Consider the following 20,110-nt stretch of genomic DNA (forward strand, 5'->3'; position numbering starts at 1 on the left):
TGGTTTTGAAACTAATTTCACGTGGACAGAGTTTTTACCAATGTTAAAAATTTCAGATTAAGGAATTTTCTTCTCTTTGGAGATAACATTACAAAAATGTAGTGGTATTGGCAGACAGAAATCAGAATATTCAAATTGTAAATTGATGAAAATTAATCAGAATTACTGAATTCATTTTTATTGCTCAATTTTATTCAATCCATAAAAAGTGTTCTACTTACACCACCATTAAATATTTGAAGACTACTAAGTAACAGTACAAAATCTATTAAACGTATTTATAAAATGTAAAAGTTTATGTGCTTGGGGATTATTTGGCTCCTTTTGATGAAATAAAAGCAACTGCAGAACACAAAGAAAGAAAAAAAGTAACTATTTTAAAAACTAGGGCTAAGAGTATAATAAAAGACCAGGAATATATATCCCTAGAAATGAAGTAATAAAAAGAATACTCCACAATTATTTTAAGTGTTAATAGTTATACATACCCTTCCCATCTCAAATTCACGACAGGCCATTACAATGATCTAAAAAGAAGTGGGGGTGGGATGAGATAAAGAATATATCAGTTATAAAGAATATATCAGTTAAAACACAATTTTGTTTTTTCAATAAAATATACATTTCAAGAATTATTTTTTATTCTGAGCAAAAGTATGCCTGGCCTGTCAGAAAAAAAAAAAGTAGGTTGAGTTAAAGAAATGATCAAAATCATTCCTTCGAAGTAAAGGGCTAACTAACTAAATATCAACAAATTAAATTGGCTTCAAATAACATGATGTATTTGATTTGAATTAAATTTTTTGAAGCTTATAGACTTATTTCTATCTTTTGACATAATATTAAAATAGCGCATTCAGGATATTTACCCAATAAAATAGCAATACTTTACATACATTTAATAAAATTATCAAGGTTGAAGGTATTTAACTGTCTTTGATCATAAAGGTTATTACATTTGCTTACCCATCCCAACATTTTATAATGTAATATTTCAAACATACAGCAAAGTTGAAATAATTTTACAGTAAACTCTGTATAGGCACCATCTATTCTCTACCATTAACATTTCATAATAATTGTTTTTATCACATAGCTCTCCCTCCACTCATCTATCAGTCTATCTTATTTGGTAGTTGTCTTACTAGTACTGACATAGGACAAGATTCAAAGTATTATCACACCCTATTCTTGAAATATTTCGACAAGTTTGTCAAAATTTAATGAGAAATCCTAGCCATCAGTTGCTGTCTTTTTAATAAACATTAGCTATAATTAACATATCATTATGGCTCAAAAGTCATGTCATTACATGTAATACTTACTACAACATTGTACTCCCATATCATCCTCCAAAAATCTATTACTGTATTTGCTAAAGGTCCTTGGGTTGCCACATATGCTTTTGGCCCATAAACACCCTAAAAGGGTTAAAAGCAAATTTCATATTTATTATGATTAACAAAAATATTTCCTTACCTAAATTTTAAGTTTTCAAATTTTATTAGTAATACTGCTGTTTTCGCCTAAACCATTCCCAAGTAATTTTTCTTTAATAGTACATAAAAGCATGGCAAAATATATTTCACTTCAGCTTCTGATGAAATGTTACTACTTTTGAGTAATTATTAGACATGGTGCACAGAATTCATAATTAAACCTCCTTGTGCTAATTTTAAAATTATTAGTTACCTAGGAATTAAAAACAAAAGCCTTAGTACCTAGGCAACAAAGCTAACTCTAGCAGAAACATAAAAGCATGCATCAATTCTAAAAGATAATACTGGAATAGCTAACTTCTTTCTTACCTAGATTCTTCCATAACTACCTTTAGTTAATTATTCAACTTAAAGTTTTTTAAGCACCTGCTATGTATACTCTAATAGTAAACCCAAGAATATATCAAACAAAATAGTGGACTAAAATACTAAACCAGCACATAATTGAATCATACAGTGAGTCAGTGTTATTAAGTGCAATTAAAACCTAGAACTTTTAACAGATGTCCTTATTAAAGAACATAAACATCAATAATATCTGAAAGAACGAACTACCTACGTGTTAATTTTTGTTTAACCTATTCGTTTTGGGTTTTGCCATAACTGTAGTAAAATTGACTTTTTAGTAAAAACAGTTTTTATTTGAAACCATGACTGTTCAATGTTGACATAGATATTAATTTTACCATATAACTCTTACCACCTTAATATTTTTCTCAACAAAATATTATATTAAGATACGTACAGGGGCTTCCCTGGTGGCACAGTGGTTAAGAATCCGCCTGCCAGTGCAGGGGACACGGGTTCGAGCCCTGGTCCGGGAAGATCCCACATGCCGTGGAACAACTAAGCCAGTGTGCCACAACTATTGAGCCTGCGCTCTAGAGCCTGCGAGCCACAACTACTGAACCTGCATGCCACAACTACTGAAGCCCGAGTGCCTAGAGCCCAGGCTCCACAACAAGAGAAGCCACCATAATGAGAAGCGCATGCATCGCAATGAAGAGTAGCCCCCACTCGCCACAACTAGAGAAAGCCCACACAGCAATGAAGACCCAACACAGCCAAAACTAAATAAAGTAAATAATTTTTTTAATTAAAAAAAAAAGAACCTTAAAAAAATGTATAAATACCATATATAAAATAACTGAAATTATACTGCCATATAACTAGAAAGATTCAAAAGCACAGAATAACTAACAGAACAAAACTGTCTTTTATTTACTCAAGTAGCAGTTTGAATCTCTCTCTCTCTGCTGATAAATATGTTAAAAACTTGACTGCTTTTGATCAGAGTATCCAAAAAAGGTTATCTATAAAGACTATATTTAATCTTGCATTTCAGCTGTCACTTGAAACTTAGTGACAATTGCCAAAAGTTTTTAATCTAAGTTTATATTCTGTAATTTTAAATCAGTATTACCCAGTAATTCCAGCCCTGGTAATTTATTCTAAGAAATTATTCAAAAGAATAACAATGTTCAGGGCTTCCCTGGTGGTACAGTGGTTAAGAATCCACCTGCCTAATGCAGGGGACACAGGTTCGAGCCCTGGTCCAGGAAGATCCCACATGCCATGGAGCAACTAAGCCCATGTACCACAACTACTGAGCCTGCGCTCTAGAGCCCACACACCACAACTACTGAGCCTGCGCTCTAGAACCCGCACACCACAACTACTGAGCCTGCGTGCCCACAGCCCGTGCTCCACAACAAGAGAAGCACCGCAATGAGAAGCCCACACACTGCAACGCAGAGTAGCCGCAACTAGAGAAAACTCGTGGGCAACAATGAAGACCCAACACAGCCAAAAATAAATAGATTAAATAAATAAATTAAAAAAAGAAAAACAATGTTCACTACAATAATACCATCAAGAAAAACTGGAAACAACCTATACGGTTCAACAACAGAAATGACCATGTACATTTGTGTACCTAAACTCAAGGGGACAAACAAGAAGATTTAGCAATCAGCAAGGTGTTTATAAGTCTTCAATGTAAAAGAAGAAACAAAAATAGAAAAACTTTATCTCCACTGTCATAAAACCAAGCAAAACTCTTTATGAATGAGGAAGCTAGAAGGAAAGCCCATAAAAATATGTCATGGCTGTGCTTTTAATTTTACTTCTTTTACTGTTGGTATCACGTTAGGCAATTTTAAAATTTTTAATAAAATTAGTATGTAGGAAGACATTAAATATGGCAGAGTTGATACTTAAAGTTAATACATACCTTAATAAAATTTGCATTGATATAGTCTGAATCTTGAGAAGGAGTCTTTAAAGTCAACTTAACTCGGCTGTGATCAACTACAAGAAAAAAATAAAGGATTTCATAAATTATGTCCCATTGGCAAACAGGGTTTTTTCTAACAAACCATAAATAAGATTAAATAAATAACTAAAATTATTTATTTTAAAAAACAATGAATGGGACTTCCCATGGGCAACGAAGCCCATGCGCCACAACTACTGAGCCTACACTCTAGAGCCCGCAAGCCACAACTACTGAGCCCATGCGCCACAACTACTGAAGCTCATGCGCCTAGAGCCTGTGCTCCACAACAAGAGAAGCCTCAGCAATGAGAAGCCAGTGCACTGCAACGAAGAGGAGCCCTGGCTCGCCACAACTAGAGAAAGCCCGAGCGCAGCAACAAAGATCCAACACAGCCAAAAATAAATTAATTAATTAAAAAAAAACAAAAAAACAATGAATGAAAATTGACTCTAGGTACCAGCAGGCTAATTTCTAACATCATATTGACAGGAAGTCTAATTGTAAAGCTGTGTTTTTAAGTTGGAATCAGAATAAATCTCAGGCGCTCTTTTAAAATACAAATTCCTGGGCACCGTCCTAGATTTACTATACAAGAGTCTGAGGTTTAAGTGTCTACAGTTTTTAACAAGCATACCAGGTGATGAACACTAACCATTTATACACAAATACATCTGCCAAAGTTCTTGTAAGGAAATCTAACTTTCATATTTTACAAGAAATTAGGAAAATTAAGTAAACTGTGACAAATAAATGAATTAAGATGATGTATGAAAAGTGCTCAATACTGCACTTCACCAATGATACTTATTATTAGGTAATGTCCACTTACGGTAAATAAAATCTTTACAAGAAGGTCTCAAAATATAAATTTTATTGATTTTATAAAATTATGTAGTTTTATTTTTAAAATAAAGGTAATATCAATATGATTTTTAAAAATTAGATCTTAAAGAAAGATAGAAGATGAGACTTCCCTGGTGGTCCAGTGGTTAAGAATCCATGCTCCCAATGCAGGGGGCCCAGGTTTGATCCCTGGTCAGGGAACTAGATCCCACATGCCGCAACTAAGAGCCCGCATGCCACAACTAAAGATCCTGTGCGCTGCAACTAAGACCTGGCGCAGCCAAATAAATAAATAAATAATATTTTTTTAAAAAAAGATACAAGATGAAAAGTGAACTGCCCCTGTCCTTGAATTCCAGGGCTCTCTCTTTTCCAAAAAAGACACTATTAAAGTTCCTTTTTCATTCCAAAATTCTTATGCATATACCTATATACTTTGAAAAAGCAGACAAATACAATCATACTAAACATGTTGTTCTGAACCTTGTTATTTTTCAGTTAGCAATATATTCTAGAACTCTTCCCAGAGCAAAAACAGATCACCTTACTCGTTTTTAATGTTATATGGACGTTTCATTACTTATTTAACGAGCTACACTACTGATGGGCCATTTTTTCTTACTAGACACACTACTACAATGAACACTGCAGTACTTGTATCTCTTACCGGCAGTACCAGAGGGTAATAAGTTCCTAACAAAGGAATTGCTACTTGCCTTCTAAAAGGTATATACCAACTTATGCAAGTGTTATTAGTAAGAGTAACTAATTGGGTGTTATCATATATTTTAATAGTTGACAATCTAAAAAATAAGACATCAGACTTGCATTTCTTGAATTATGCAAATGGTTGCATATTTTCATATAGTTGTTTGTATTTCTTTTACCAAAGTTGCTTGTTTATACCCTTTGAACATTATCCCCATGTGTCTATGTTTTCCTACTGATTTATATGAAATCTTTGTAAAGAGAGAAAAATCAACCCTTGGTCATAGATAGTGCAGATAGATTTTTTAAAACTTTTCATTTAGAACTAATTTTAGATTTACAGAAAAATTGCAAAAATAGTATAGAGAAATCTCATACATCCCTCACTCATCTTCCCTTAATGTTAACATCTTACTTACATAACCATAGCACAGTTATCAAAATGAGAAAACTAACATTGTTACAATACTATTAATTAAACAACAGACTGTATACAAATTTTACCAGTTAAAAAAAAGTATCTTTTTTCTTTCCAGGATCCCACAATACACTTTGTTATTATTTCTCCTAAGTCTCTTCCAATCTATAAAAGTTCCTATGACTGATATTTTTCTTATGATTGGAATGAGGTTATGCATTTTGTCCAGACAGCAGAGAACAATCATGTGTCCTCAGTGAGAAGACACACCAAGGGGTTCATGATGTCAATATGTCATATTACTTGTGAGGTTAACCTTGGTCTTGGTTAATTTGGTGTCAGCTGGTGTCTCCACTGTGAAGTTACTATCTTTCCCTTTGTAGTAAATAAATATTTGGGTACATACTTTGAGCCTATGAAACCCTAAAGTAGTAGGATTATCTAAGATTCACGGTCTCCAGATTAGAAAGGGCCATAACATGTAATATGCCACTATCATTTTGGTCCTTTCTAATCCAGGGACAATGACTATTAAAGGCAATTAAAATATAAAAAAAACATACAGAAATGGTAACAGATACAAATAAACTTCTTAGCAAACTTTTTAAAAGGAAAACTAATGAATAACTAATTTATATGCCAATGACCCGAATTTTATACATTAGTACAAAGGCCCAGTTCTGCTGATTTCATTTATTTATTTTTGGTGAAATTTTCTTTGGAAATTTGTAGGAAGAGATATATAAGAAAGACATAGTAGCTTCTAATTAAAATTATGTATCTCCTTACCATGTTTCCAGGAAAGAGAATGTTTACATGTTTATCAATGCTTTGTTTCTTATTTCATTCCATCCTACATGTCTTTTTTAAAAGCCATTTGGGATAAGGAATATACATATAAAAAATCCTATGCTTTGGGTAAATGACAATAGAATAATTCAGTAGTTAGGACAATGACAGTTAAGTAACTATATGAAGCTTCCTCTCAACCATGTTTGCCAGTAATGATGGGTCCCACCTAACTGCCCTTATTCACGTGGCATGTTAGCCTCTATTCAAAGTATCTCAAAGCCAGAGACTTTGTACAATAGTTGGTTTACCACTGGATCCTTAGTAAATGTTTTGGGGATTGTGAATCCAAATGACAACAGTGGCTCCCAAATGATAGTCAAGACTTGTGCCAAGCTGCTTGCTACATGCAAGCTGGGAATTTTTTTAAATTTTTCTGTGATGGAAAATTTTATGCATATACAAAAATATGATAGTATAATGAATCCCCATCTATCCAGTACCCATCTTCAATAATTATCAGTATTTTGCCAATCTTATTTCACCTATGGCTAATCATACAGCAGCTGGGGACTGGAAAAAGCAAACTAAAATGCAAGATTTCCGAGTCGCATATTCTGCAGTAAGTTTGATTCAGTCAGTTCAAGATGGGGCACAGAAATGGCTTTTTTTAAAAATGAAATAATGCCCTTTGCATGCAGCAACATGGATGGACCTAGAAATTCTCATACGAAGTAAAGTAAGTCAGAAAGAGAAAGACAAATACCATATGATATCACTTATATGTGGAATCTAAAATATGATACAAATGAACATATCTGTGAAACAGAAACAGACTCAAAGACATAGGTAACAGACTTGTGGTTGCCAAGGGGGAGGGTGGCAGGGGGAGAGAAGGATTGGGAGTTTGGGATTAGCAGATGCCAACTATTACATATAGGATGGATAAACAAGGTCCTACTGTATAGAACAGGAAACTGTATTCAATATCCTGTGATAAGCCATAATGGAAAGGAATATGAAAAAGAATATATAAGTATAACTGAATGACTTTGCTGTACAGCAAAAATTAACACAACATTGTAAATCAACTATGCTTCAATAAAAATTTTTTAAAAAGAAATGGCTTTTTTTAAAACTCTAAAGCACAGGCAAATTTTGTAGTCACTACTTCATACTACAGAATCATAGTATATATATATATTTTTTATAATTTTTAAAATTTTTATTTATTTTTTATCTATTAGGCTGCACTGGGTCTTTGTTGCGGCACAGGCTTAATTGTGGTATGTGGGATCTTAGTTCCCCGACCTATTTATTTATTTAGGCTGCACTGGGTCTTTGTTGCCGCGGGCTTGGTTGTGGTATGTGGGATCTTACTTCCCTAACCAGGGTTCCCAGCGATTGAACCTGGGCCCCCGGCATTGGGAGCACGGAGTCTTAACCACTGGACTGCGAGGGAAGTCCCAATCATAGTACATTATTGAGAATTTAAAAATCAATATTATGCTGTGTATAACACATAATGCATATTTTAATATTCTTCATTGGTGCTGTTATTAAGCATAAACATGAACTGAAATAATTTAAAGAATATTAAAGAAATGAAAACTATCATTCCTCTCCATGGTTTTGCAGAATGCCTCTACAATCTCCCAAGAGCACAATTCCAAATAGATAAAACCAATATTCGCTACACAAGAGGCTCTTTAAAGTAGCAACATTTTTTTCTTGAACAAACATCAACACCTACTGCAACAACAAAAATATATATTGTCACCTCCAAGGAAACACACACCTATTGATAAATCCTAGGTCTGAGAAATAAAAGGATCTCCATAATTAATATTGGGATAGGCAGAACACCCTGATCCATCACTTCTAAAGGCTAGCCAACTCAGTTTTAGCCCTTTTCAAGAGACAAAAGCACAGGTCATCCTTGACACAAGAGTATCTAGAAATTTCTTAATTATAGGACTAGCCTCAGTGTTCTACCATAAAATAAACCAAATCTCCAAGATGGCTTGAGAAAAAACTAAGTGATCTCTGAATAGTGATGAAATTGCTTTGAATGGATCAAAAGCAAGGATGTCTGCTCTTGCCACTTCAAGTTAACATTATACTACAGGTTCTAGCCAGAGCAATAAGGCAAAAAAGACACGCAGATTGGAAAGGAAGTAGTAAAATGGTCATTAGTTGCAAATGACAAGATTCTGATATGTAAAAAGTCCTAGTTTTCACCAAAAAAATACTAAACTAAATACTAAAATAAATGAGTCCAGGGAGGTCAGTGGATTAAAAAAAAAAAAAATCAACATGCAAATGTAAACTGTATTTCTATATACTAGTAATAAAGAACTTGAAAATACAATTAAAATAATTCCATTCACAATAGCATAAAGACTTTTTAAAAAGAAATATAAGACTTGTACACTGAAAACCATAAAACATTGCTGAGAGAAATAAAGAAGATCTAAATAAATGGAGAGAGACATTCTATATATATATTTCACAACTTCTTTATCCATTCATCTGTTGATGGACACTTAGATTGGAAGAGTCAATATGGTTTAAGATGGCAATTCTCCCTAAATTGATCCACAGGTTCATCACAACTCTTATCAAAATTCCAGTAGGATTTTTTGCAGAAATTGACAAGCTTATCTCACAATTTATATGGAAATGCAAAGGACTCAGAAGAACCAAACCAATTTTTTAAAAATAAGAACACAGGGAACCTAACACTTCTTGCTTTTAAAACTTACTATAAAGCTATAATGATCAAGACAGTGTGATACTGGCTGAAGAATAAGTCAATGAAATAGAATCAGGGGTCCAGAAATAAACCCTTACATTTGCAGTCAGATGATTTCCAACAAAGGAAAGAAGGCAATTCAGTGGAGAAAGGATAATGTTCAACAAATAGTGCTGGAACAATGGCACATGCTCAAAGATTATTTTAGACCCTTACCTCACACCATATTAAAAATTAACTCAAAATGAATTATAGACTTAAATGTAGGAGCTAAAACTATAATACTTCTAGGAATGAAATGAGAAAACATAAGAGAAAATCTTTGTGAGTTTGGATTAGGCAAAGAGTTCTTGGATTGAATATCAAAAACATGATCCATAAAATTGATAAACTGAACTTCATGAAAATTAAAAGCTTGCACACTTTAAAAAACACCATTAAGAAAAGACAAACTATAAACTGGGGAAAAAATTTGCAAATCATAATATCTGAAAAAATATTTGTATCTAGGGTATGTAAAAATCTTTTATAACTCAGCTTTATAAAACTTTATAACTTTTATAAAAGTTATGAACTTTTATAACTTTTATAAAAAATCAATTTTAAAAAACTACAAATCATTTGAAGAGACTGTTCACCAAAGACAGTATACAGTGGCTAACAGAACATGAAAAGATGCTCAACATCATTAGTCATTAGGAAAATGCAAATTGGAACCATAGGAGATACCTCTATTCTTCTAGTGGATGTGTAGCGATAACTGTCAATAACTGTGTTAGACTGTCAATAACAAGTGTTAGCAAGGATGTAGAGAAACTAGAACCCTCATACACTGCTGGTGTAAAATGGTACACAGCTACTTTGAAAAACAATTTAACAGTCCCTTAAAATGTTAAACATAAGCTTCTGGGACTTCCCTGGAGGCGCAGTGGTTAAGACCCCGTGTTCCTAATGCAGGGGGCCAGGGTTCAATCCCTGGTCAGGGAACTAGATCCCACATGCATCCCACAACTAAGAGTTCGCATGTCACAATTAAGGAGCCAGTGAGCTGCAACTAAGGAGCCCGCAAGCCACAACTAAGGAGTCTGCGAGCCATAACTAAGACCAAATAGACCCAGGGCAACCAAATAAAATTAATTAATTAATTAATTTCAAAAAATAATTTAAGAAAATAAACATAAGCTTCCATAGACCCAGAAATTCCATTCCTAAGTATCTACCCAAGAAAAATAAAACCATATGTCCATACAAAGATTTACCTAGAAATGTTCATAGCAGCATTATTTATAATGTTCCTCAACTACTGAATGGATAAACAAAATGTGATAGCCATACAATGGAATACTAGTGAACAATAAAAAGGAATGAACTACGTACTAATATATTATACAATATGGATGAATCTCAAAAACGTGCTAAGTGAAAAAAGCCAGACACAAAAGACTACATATTGTATGATGACATTTACATGAGATTTCCAGGAAAGGAAAATCTAGAGATGGAAAGCAGATTAGTGGTTGCCTGGGGCTGAAGATTACAAACTGGCATAAGTAACCTTTTTGGTGTGATGGAAATATTCTAAAACTGTATTGTGTTGATGACTGTACAACTCTATAAACTTTTTTTAAAGATTGCTTTCCATTTATAGTTATTACAAAATATTGGCTATATTCCCCATGTTGTATAATACATCCTTGAGCATATCGTACACCAATAGTTTATCCTTCCCACCCCTGCCCCCATATTGCCACTCCCACTCCCCGTAGCCACTAGTTTGTTCACTATATCTGTGAGCCTGCTTCTTTTCTGTTAGATTCACTAGTTTGTTGTATTTTTTTAATTCCACATATAAGTGATATCATACAGTATTTGTCTTTGTCTGACTTATTTCACTTAGCATAACGCCCTCCAAGTCCATCCATGTCGCTGCAAATGGCAAAATTTCCTTCTTTTTCATAGTTCAGTAGTATTCCACTATATCTATATCTATATTTAAAATACCTCTTTATCCATTCATCTGTTGATGGACACTTAGGTTGCTTCCATATCTTGGCAATTATAAATAACGCTGCTATGAATATCGGGGTGCTTGTATCTCTTCAAATTAGTGTTTTTGTTTTTTGCACAGAGAGGATGAGTCCAAAGTCATAGATAGCAAGTGACAGAACCAGGATATGAACTTCCAGAGTCAGAACTCTTCACCATTATGCTATGCTGCCACTTTGTAAAAATTTTGCTACTACCAGCCACTCACAGATCCCACAGCTGAGAGTAAAGCTGAACAAAAATAGAAAGATGAAGGATTAAATTTATGCAAAGAAGACAGTAAGGGCTTCCCTGGTGGCGCAGTGGTTACGGGTTCGTGTCCCGGTCCGGGAGGATCCCACATGCCGTGAAGCGGCTGGGCCCGTGAGCCATGGCCGCTGAGCCTGCGCTCCGCAGCGGGAGAGGCCACAGTAGTGAGAGGCCCGCGTACCAAAAAAAAAAAAAGAAGACAGTAAGAAAGAAAGGGAAGGAGACAAGAAAGAGAGAGAGGAGGCAATTTGAAAAAAGGGATATTAAGGAAGAAGAAAATTTCAAATATAGGGACTGGTCAATGACATCAAAATAGTTAACAGAAAAGAATAAGCACTAAAAAAAGACTACCAAATATGGCAATTAAAGTCATTGGGAAATTTATCAAGGACATTTTAGAAGAACAAGCTTTAGGAATGAATGACATTTTGTCAATTGTACCTCAGTAAAGCTAGGGAAAAAAGGATGAATGGAGCGTTGAGGGAATGGTGTCATGGAATCTATATATTTCAAAATACTTGAAGGAAAAGAGAAAGACTACTGTAGCTTTAACAGATAGCAGGTATGATATAAATTTTTACTTTATAAAATGGGGACCCTTATGTATGCATGCTTTTAGAGGTAAAGGTATTTTGCTAGAAACCTATGCTATTTAAGAATATAATTATGTTAACGTTATTAGAATATGATGCTATCAGTCTTAGGCATGCCCTCAGAGATACCCTCAGAGATCATATTTAGACTACTGAGAACAGCAGACACACAGGCATGAATCATCTTATGGTTCATTTTTAATGCATAATTAATCAATTAAGGTTCTTATTGTTAATAGACAATAGGTAAGAATTAATATTTTTAGCATTTTACAAAATGTATTCAATTATACTTATTGAATTATGTCTGAATTATTTTATTTTAACAAAATAACTTCTTTGAACAGGGAGTCCACAAAAGGTATTTTTACTTGGATTTTTCAGAATTTAAAAGTGAGTATCAGTAATTGTGATGCTTAAAGAAAAATTAAACAATAAAACAACTACAACAACAAAACTATTATCAGAAGGAAAGGCAAGCACAATCACAAATTATTATCATTTATTTATTTAGAATAAAGCTAGTTTAGGCTATAAAACTGCTAATTAGCATTTCTATTTGTTCCTTTAATGGCATTTCAAACTTACATGGCAGTATGTCCTTATATCTGTTCTTTTTAACATTTTCTTCTTTTTCTCCAGTGGCTGTAGGATAAATCTTTTCTGTTCTATACTTGGTTGACAATCTTCTTAGTCGCTTAAAATCAAAAAAAGAAAATTCAAGTTCAGAAAAACATCAGTATTTCAAAATTTTAATGAAAATTGTAATAATAGCTCTTCATTGAATTTTGCTAACCTTGATTCCTCCCAACTCATTTTCTTGTTTTTGTAGTTTCACAATATCTCCCCTACCCCTTTATAATTAACCCTAAAATTATTTCATTTTTAGCATAAGTGTAAACATAAGATTAATACTCCAAACAGTAGTAAAAAACAAAAAGGGGGGGGAACACTAGAATAAAAGTAATTTTATTTAAATAAATCATTAATACACTGAATCAGAATATTTAACTCAGGGTCTCAAAAAGCAAATTTGAAAATCATGCCTAAAAGATTATGTACAAGTTTCTTTATTTCTTCTCTCAATAAACCTTGAGCACCCATGATGTGCAAGCGTCCTTCCAAGGCATAAGCTAATAATTACTTATAAGACACTGCAAAACAAAGTTCTTTGATATTGAATTGGAAATGTCTAACAAAGACCAATTCTGCTTATTCACTGCATTACAGAAGTGGTTTGTAAGTTAGTGACAAATTCTTACCACATATGGCGGTAGGGATGTTCTTTGGGCTGGAATATTTCTGCATGTCAGTAATACACTTCCTGCTTTCAGAAGCACTGAAAGTCAGCATTGTGAATTGTTTAAATTCACTACTCAACTACATTGCTGAAATTTAATTTCAAAGGAGCCTGCTTTCTTCCAGGCTTAAAGACATATTGAAGGCATTCTAGTTTAACTATTCCACAAAATTATTAAATACAAATGAAAAAGAAATCTGGTAATGTTTAACTTTTTCACCATTTTATTTTTGTTCCTCATGATGCTAATAATTAAGCAACTAAGAATATTATGTCTATATTTTTAAAAAATCAGATAGAACTTTAATTCAAGATCCTTAACTTATTCTTGTATTGACATACTTTAACATATAACACTTGAAATAATCTTAAAATAGACCCTTACACATAGAATAGTAAGCTTTCTGTTTTTCTCTGAAAAACTACTGAACTTTATCATCACAATCTTAGAGATCTAAAGCAGGAATATTCATTTTTAAGATAAAAAGACTTAACTAGAATCTTGTTCTGCACTGGCACAATGCCAAAGCAAAATTCTCCACATTTATGATGTTATTTCCTGTAGTAATAAATTTCTCAAAGTATGTAGGTGTACTGGGGGTAAAAATTGTATTTAAAAAGTAAATGTGCTGTTCGTGAGGGTGTGGGAAAACCAGACCTTTGATGCAATACTGGTAGAAAAGAACATTAGCACAACTCCTAAGGAGGGTAATTTGTCAACTACAAATACACATAACCCTTTAACCTAGGAACTGCACTTCTACAAATTTGTTCTCTAGGTAAATGGCACACACTCATGAAATGATGTACACACAAAGTTATTTATTGCAGAATTGTTTATAACAGCAAAAGACTGCAAAAACTGGAAAAGACTATTTATAGAGGACTGGCTAAAAAGATGTTTCATTTATACAATCAAATATGACATACGCTGAAAACAAATGAGGAAGCTCTTGATATACTGTGATATGGAAAGATCTCAAAAGTATATATTAAGTGTAAAAAAGCTGAGAACACAATAGTGTATATATAACTATTGGTGTTAAAAAGAAAAAATACATTTGTATGTGCTTGTACATGTGCATAAAACATCTCCAAAACTATTAACAAAAGTTGCTGTCTATGGGGAAGAGAATGAGTTGCTGTAGGAAATGGATGGGAAGGAAACATTAATATACGTCCTTTCATACTTTTTGGATTACATGAATGCATTACCTATTCAAAATTAAAATGTTAAAAAAAGTAAAAGAAAAGATTATTCATAATTTCATTATTCCACATTAACAAAGATCCTCCCAGTTATTAACATATATATCTCACATATTTAATCAGAATTTTTGCGTTTTCTCTGCTCAAAGATTTTCATTTTTAAATATAGTACCTTAATGTATTACAAAATATTCTATGTGAATGTGACTAACAGAAGGATATCAATCCAAACAGTTGCAGAAACACAGGGGGAAAGGGATATAACTTAGGTAACTGTCACTGAAAAAAAAACACACACACACACATATAAAAAAACTACAAAGCAAAGGGAAGAGGGGATGAATTTAATTATAAAATGTAAATGCACTTCTGGAATACCTGCTGCAATCGCTCCAAGCATTTCTTCTTTTACAAGATAAATTATGTTATTGAGAAATGTGCAAAGCAAAGTTTTTATAGAAAATGACTTCTCATTTCTCATATAATGAAACTTAAGAACACTTCTGTGTACAAATAAATATCTAATTTGAGTTTGAATTTTTATACATTCAGTTTTCTTTAACACTAGCACAGCATGGAATGCCTTCTACTGTCAGGTTCCAATGAAGAATGTTCTATTAAAATAAGTCTACATAAGTAGTGTACTTAGAAATTTTCATACCCCTTAGAGATACTAATCTTTGATGTAGTATAAATAAAACAACGGTGGCCTATTAAACATAAAAACTGTTTCATACTTTTTAAAAAATTGGCATCAAAAAAATTCTACCCAACTGTATTAAAAAGATATCCTCAAATAGGAACTTATTTCCTAACAAAAAGATCAGCTTTATAGTTAGTTGCTTGAATGAAAATTCTTGATCTGACACTCTCTGGCTATAAGACACTGAATTAATTTAACCTGTGTCTCATCGTCTGCGATCTGAGGATAATACCTACTACTCTCACCAAAAAGCCTGGCATGAAAAAATGGGCTCAAATGTTAACAATTACTATTGAGTAATTACTGAAACTCTTTAAATGTTATTTGCTACTACAGATTTCTTTCTTTCTTTAAATAAAACCTTTCTTAGATCAGAGATCAAAAGGAGTCACATATTCAAGGCCAATTTGTTTGCTTGGGAGTGTTGAGTATTTTAAAGCATGCTTCATTCATATTGTCAAATTTGCGCATGCTTCAGAATCACCTAGAGGGCTTGTTAAAAGAAGGATTGCAGAGCCCCACCCTCAGAGTTTCTGATTCGGCAGGTCTGGGATGCAGCCTGGGAATTTGTATTTAATGAGTTTCCAGGTGATGCTGCGGCTGCTGTCTGGAGTCTGTGCGTAAGAACCACAGGTATAAGGTATGTTCAAGAGGAAGGAGTATGGTGATCGACTGCATGGGGGAATGGATGTTGATTTTCAACAATTCTTAGATTCCTCTGGATCTTATGTACAGATTGGCAGCATTGACAATTTCTGAAAAGTGATTAGGGATTTTTCTTGGGAGGAGGAGCACGGATTAGGGATGAAGAAGGAAAAATGTAATTATCAAGTAGCAAAAACAAAGGGATGGGGAGGAAATCACTGTTCAGCAGCAAGTGGGAGCAAAAAAACCACACCACCTATAAACAAAAGTACTTAAATGAAAGAATTAAAAGGTTTTGAGGGAATTCCCTGGAGGTCCAGTGGTTAGGACTCGGCACTTTCACTGCCAGGACCTCAGGTTCGATCCCTGGTCGGGGAACTAAGATCCCACAAGCCACGCACGGCATGGCCAAAAAAAACCCCAAAGTTTTGAGATTAAATTCTAGATAAACTGGGAGGTACAGCAAACCAAAACTCCTTCCTAAATCTCTTAAAACATCAGAATAATGCAACAATGTACAGATCTGGTAGCCCTTGACACCAGCAGTATGTAATTGGTAAACAAAGCAAAACACCATAAAAAGATGCTTTCGAGATTCGACTTCTAAAAATTATCATGATAATCATCTTTCTGTGTCTTTGTGTATGCTCTTTCTTTGCTTCTTAGTGGTCATTCCACTCACATACCTCCAAATCTTATACATCTTTTAAGTCCTAGCTCCTTGAGAGTTTCTTACTCCCCTCATGCAACAATAATCTTTCCCTTCTGAGTTCTTTTTAGACTGTATATGTACTCTTGAAACACCATTTCCTTCTCTTTATGATAAATATATAAAGAGAATACATCTTATTTCCTCTACTAAACTCTAAACTCTATGGGTACAAGATTACTGTCAGATTAAAATGTGTAATGCCCTGCATCCCTGGAGAATATTTAATGCTTATATGTTAAATAAATTAATCTTAGAATAAGATTTGAATGCTGGCCTAAACGAAAGAAGACGGTTTTGTTCTTTAAATACCATACCAAATTTAATGTCCCAATAGTACTTGGGAGGAGACATAGCACCACCAAAGTTCATTTAACTATATGAAATGGAAAGTACCTACACATTTCATTTCATTTTAACTTCTGACCACCATTTCCATTGTCTGTAGTGAAGTTGTCAATATGAAATTGAGAAACATGCCATAATATACTAAGGAACATTATTCGTAACTACAGTGCTACGTGACAGTTTGTATGAGAACAGCACTGAACTAAACACTAATAAAATCATTTATTAAGCTACACATAATTACACTAAAGCAAGAAAATATTTTGAATTGTTTACTGTCCTAACTGGCAAAAATACAGCTAAATGGTATATTTACCTCAACTTATAGGTACTATTGACACCCCTTATCATGTGTGGTGCTTTCTTTTTTTAACTAAGCAAACAAACAAAAAACCTTTAAGAAAGACATTTTCAACTACCCTTAAAAGTCTTGAGAAAGTCACATAATAAACTCATATAATTCCATTCTTATCTCAGTTTCTATTCTAAAAAGCAAGCCTGATTATTTTAATTTGTCCCATGCTTAAAAACCCTCCAATGGGTCTATCACCTCCTAGATAAGTTACCAAATCCTTTCATTTTAACATATTTTGAAAGCTGCCTGTCTGATTTCCCAGCTTCTTCTTTTTATAACACTCTCTTACTCAGAGTATGACGCTTCAGCCATATAGATTTACCACCACCAGCAGAAGCACCCTTCCACCCCTCATCATCACAGTTCTACAATTTTTCCTCTTGCTGGTGAGTTAATAGGAGGACTCTGGCTAGAGTGTTATTTCCTTTCTGAAGGCTTTCTTTCTTTTTTTTTAAATAAATTTATCTATTTTGGGGTCTTTGTTGCGGTGCGCGGGCTTCTCATTGCGGTGCGAAGCACGGGCTCTAGGCACACGGGCTTTAGTAGTTGTGGCGCACGGGCTTAGCTGCTCTGAGGCATGTGGGATCTTCCTGGACCAGGGCTCGAACCCGTGTCCCCTGCATTGGCAGGCAGATTCTTAACGACTGTGCCACCAGGGAAGCCCCTAAGTCTTTCTTGAACACTCCCTTCCTCATTGCTCCCAGTTCCCAGCACTTAGTAGTCAATAATATTGTTTTATTACCACTTCTGAAAAGTATTTACAGTCTAATGTGTCACCCATTAGACTATAAAACTGAAAGAAGAGACTGGACTATCTTATTGTACTTTATAGCTAGTGCAATGCAAATCACATTAAAATGGGTGATTTCAAGAATTGTTTAATTAGCCTTCTCAGATAAGTCAGAGATGTCTCTAATACATTAGAATTTGTGATGCAAACAAAAATGGAGTTTAATATTCACTGTTTTAAAGTTCCAAACAAATTAGTTTCTCTTTATTTCTTAAAAACACAGAAGTTTTATTCCCCAATCCTAAATCAATAACTGATTCTCAGAGGCCCCTAAAGTCACATGCAATATGACTATCCTCTTTAAGGTATCCAGTTGTGTGTCAAGATTTGGTTCTTTAAAACGGTAGAACAGTTCCCTTGTTTATCTAAGGACCAAAGCTAGTGACAATGTGTTTGTGACACTTGTTGAATCTCTCCAGTCAAAGAGCGAACTGTCTACTCAATTGTCCACTGGGTGTCTCACAGGCATCACAACCATGTCCAAAGAGCACCACCATTCAATAGCTGCTCAAGCCTCAAAGCTGGGAATAATCATGATTCCTACCTCCGCCTCCCCTCACCCCCAACATCCAGTCAATCCATCAGCAAGCTGTGTTAGCTCCACCGCTAAAACTTATCTAATTCTCTTCATACTCACCAAACAGACTTAGAAGTCAGAATAAATGTAGACAGGAACAGGTGTTAAATTTACTTGTTGGCTGGATTTTCAATCAGGACAATTAAGAAAACAGACAGAAAAGTAGTAGAGCTAAAGTAAAATTAAGCTAACTCAAATTCTTTTTGTATAAGATGGCCTATAAATAAATACTGGAGCTCAAGCCTTCTCTACTCTGTTACTAGGCCACACACTGCTGCCCCAAATTCCTGAATGCCATTAACACTTAAAAAACAGCTTCATAAGACACTAATTTTAGTAAATATGCACACACTATACAAATCCAAACATTACCTTAAAGTGAAATAAAATGGAATTACTTCAAGCTTTAGAGTTACACTGTAGCAAAATATATGAGTACCTATATAGTACTGCTTTTGCCATTGCTCTGAAATATTTCTGAGGCAAATACTGGAAAATCCATCTGAATTTTAAAAGGCAGGGCGTTTGGCACATAGTTGGCACACAGTAATAACTGTTAAATGAAAAAATTCATCTGGTTTTATGCCTGAAATGTTAATGCCATCAGTCACAAAAGCCCCTCAATCGTAATACTACTGAGCTAATCCAACCACACAAGGTGGATGATTACTAAGACGAAATAAATTTTTTTTAAAACCTCAAATATAAAGTAACAGCAGCAAGTAGTAAAATCAGAGTATAATTTCCACCAAACATATACTATCTCTAACTTAACTGGCTGTTCTTAAATCTTTACAAGTATATTTATATAAAACTATGTATGCCTCTAATAATAACTGTTGAAAGCAACTAAAATAACGAACGGGTCTTTCAGCTACACAACTGCAATGTTTACCTTTAGGTGCAAAATATGAAACTCTGCCTTTCAAAATTCATCTTCCTATCTTTGCTCACGCTTTACCTACTGCTGCATGACAGACTAAATTGTCTGCCATTCTTCTTCAGAAATGCATAGCTCTGCCTTCTCATTAAAGCTAAGTCAGGGGCTTCCCTGGTGGCGCAGTGGTTGAGAGTCCGCCTGCCGATGCAGGGGACACGGGTTCGTGCCCCGGTCCGGGAAGATCCCACATGCCGCGGAGCAGCTGGGCCCGTGAGCCATGGCCGCTGGGCCTGCGCGTCCGGAGCCTGTGCTCCGCAACGGGAGAGGCCACAACAGGGAGAGGCCCGTGTACCGCAAAAAAAAAAAAAGAAAAAAGCTATGTCAGGGCTGATACTAAAAGGACATACTTTGAAGTA

General features: G+C 34.4%; 1 protein-coding gene across 3 annotated transcripts in view; it reads right to left on the reverse strand.

Annotated features, from left to right (window-relative positions):
- PTPN12 (protein tyrosine phosphatase non-receptor type 12) overlaps positions 1-20,110 on the reverse strand; it is an 86,696-nt gene that overhangs the window by 41,935 nt on the left and 24,651 nt on the right. For all 3 annotated transcript variants that reach the window (XM_027123810.1, XM_027123811.1, XM_027123812.1), the window contains 4 exons: positions 12,767-12,875; positions 3,733-3,809; positions 1,326-1,421; positions 489-527 (listed from right to left, as the gene is read on the reverse strand). In XM_027123810.1, the coding sequence (XP_026979611.1) occupies positions 489-527; positions 1,326-1,421; positions 3,733-3,809; positions 12,767-12,875 (321 nt within the window). The remainder of the gene's footprint in view (positions 1-488; positions 528-1,325; positions 1,422-3,732; positions 3,810-12,766; positions 12,876-20,110) is intronic.

The sequence above is a fragment of the Aethalodelphis obliquidens genome, unplaced genomic scaffold (assembly GCF_003676395.1).
Source record: "Aethalodelphis obliquidens isolate GAN/ISIS:26980383/991018 unplaced genomic scaffold, ASM367639v1 scaffold27, whole genome shotgun sequence".
Classification (NCBI taxonomy): domain Eukaryota; kingdom Metazoa; phylum Chordata; class Mammalia; order Artiodactyla; family Delphinidae; genus Aethalodelphis; species Aethalodelphis obliquidens.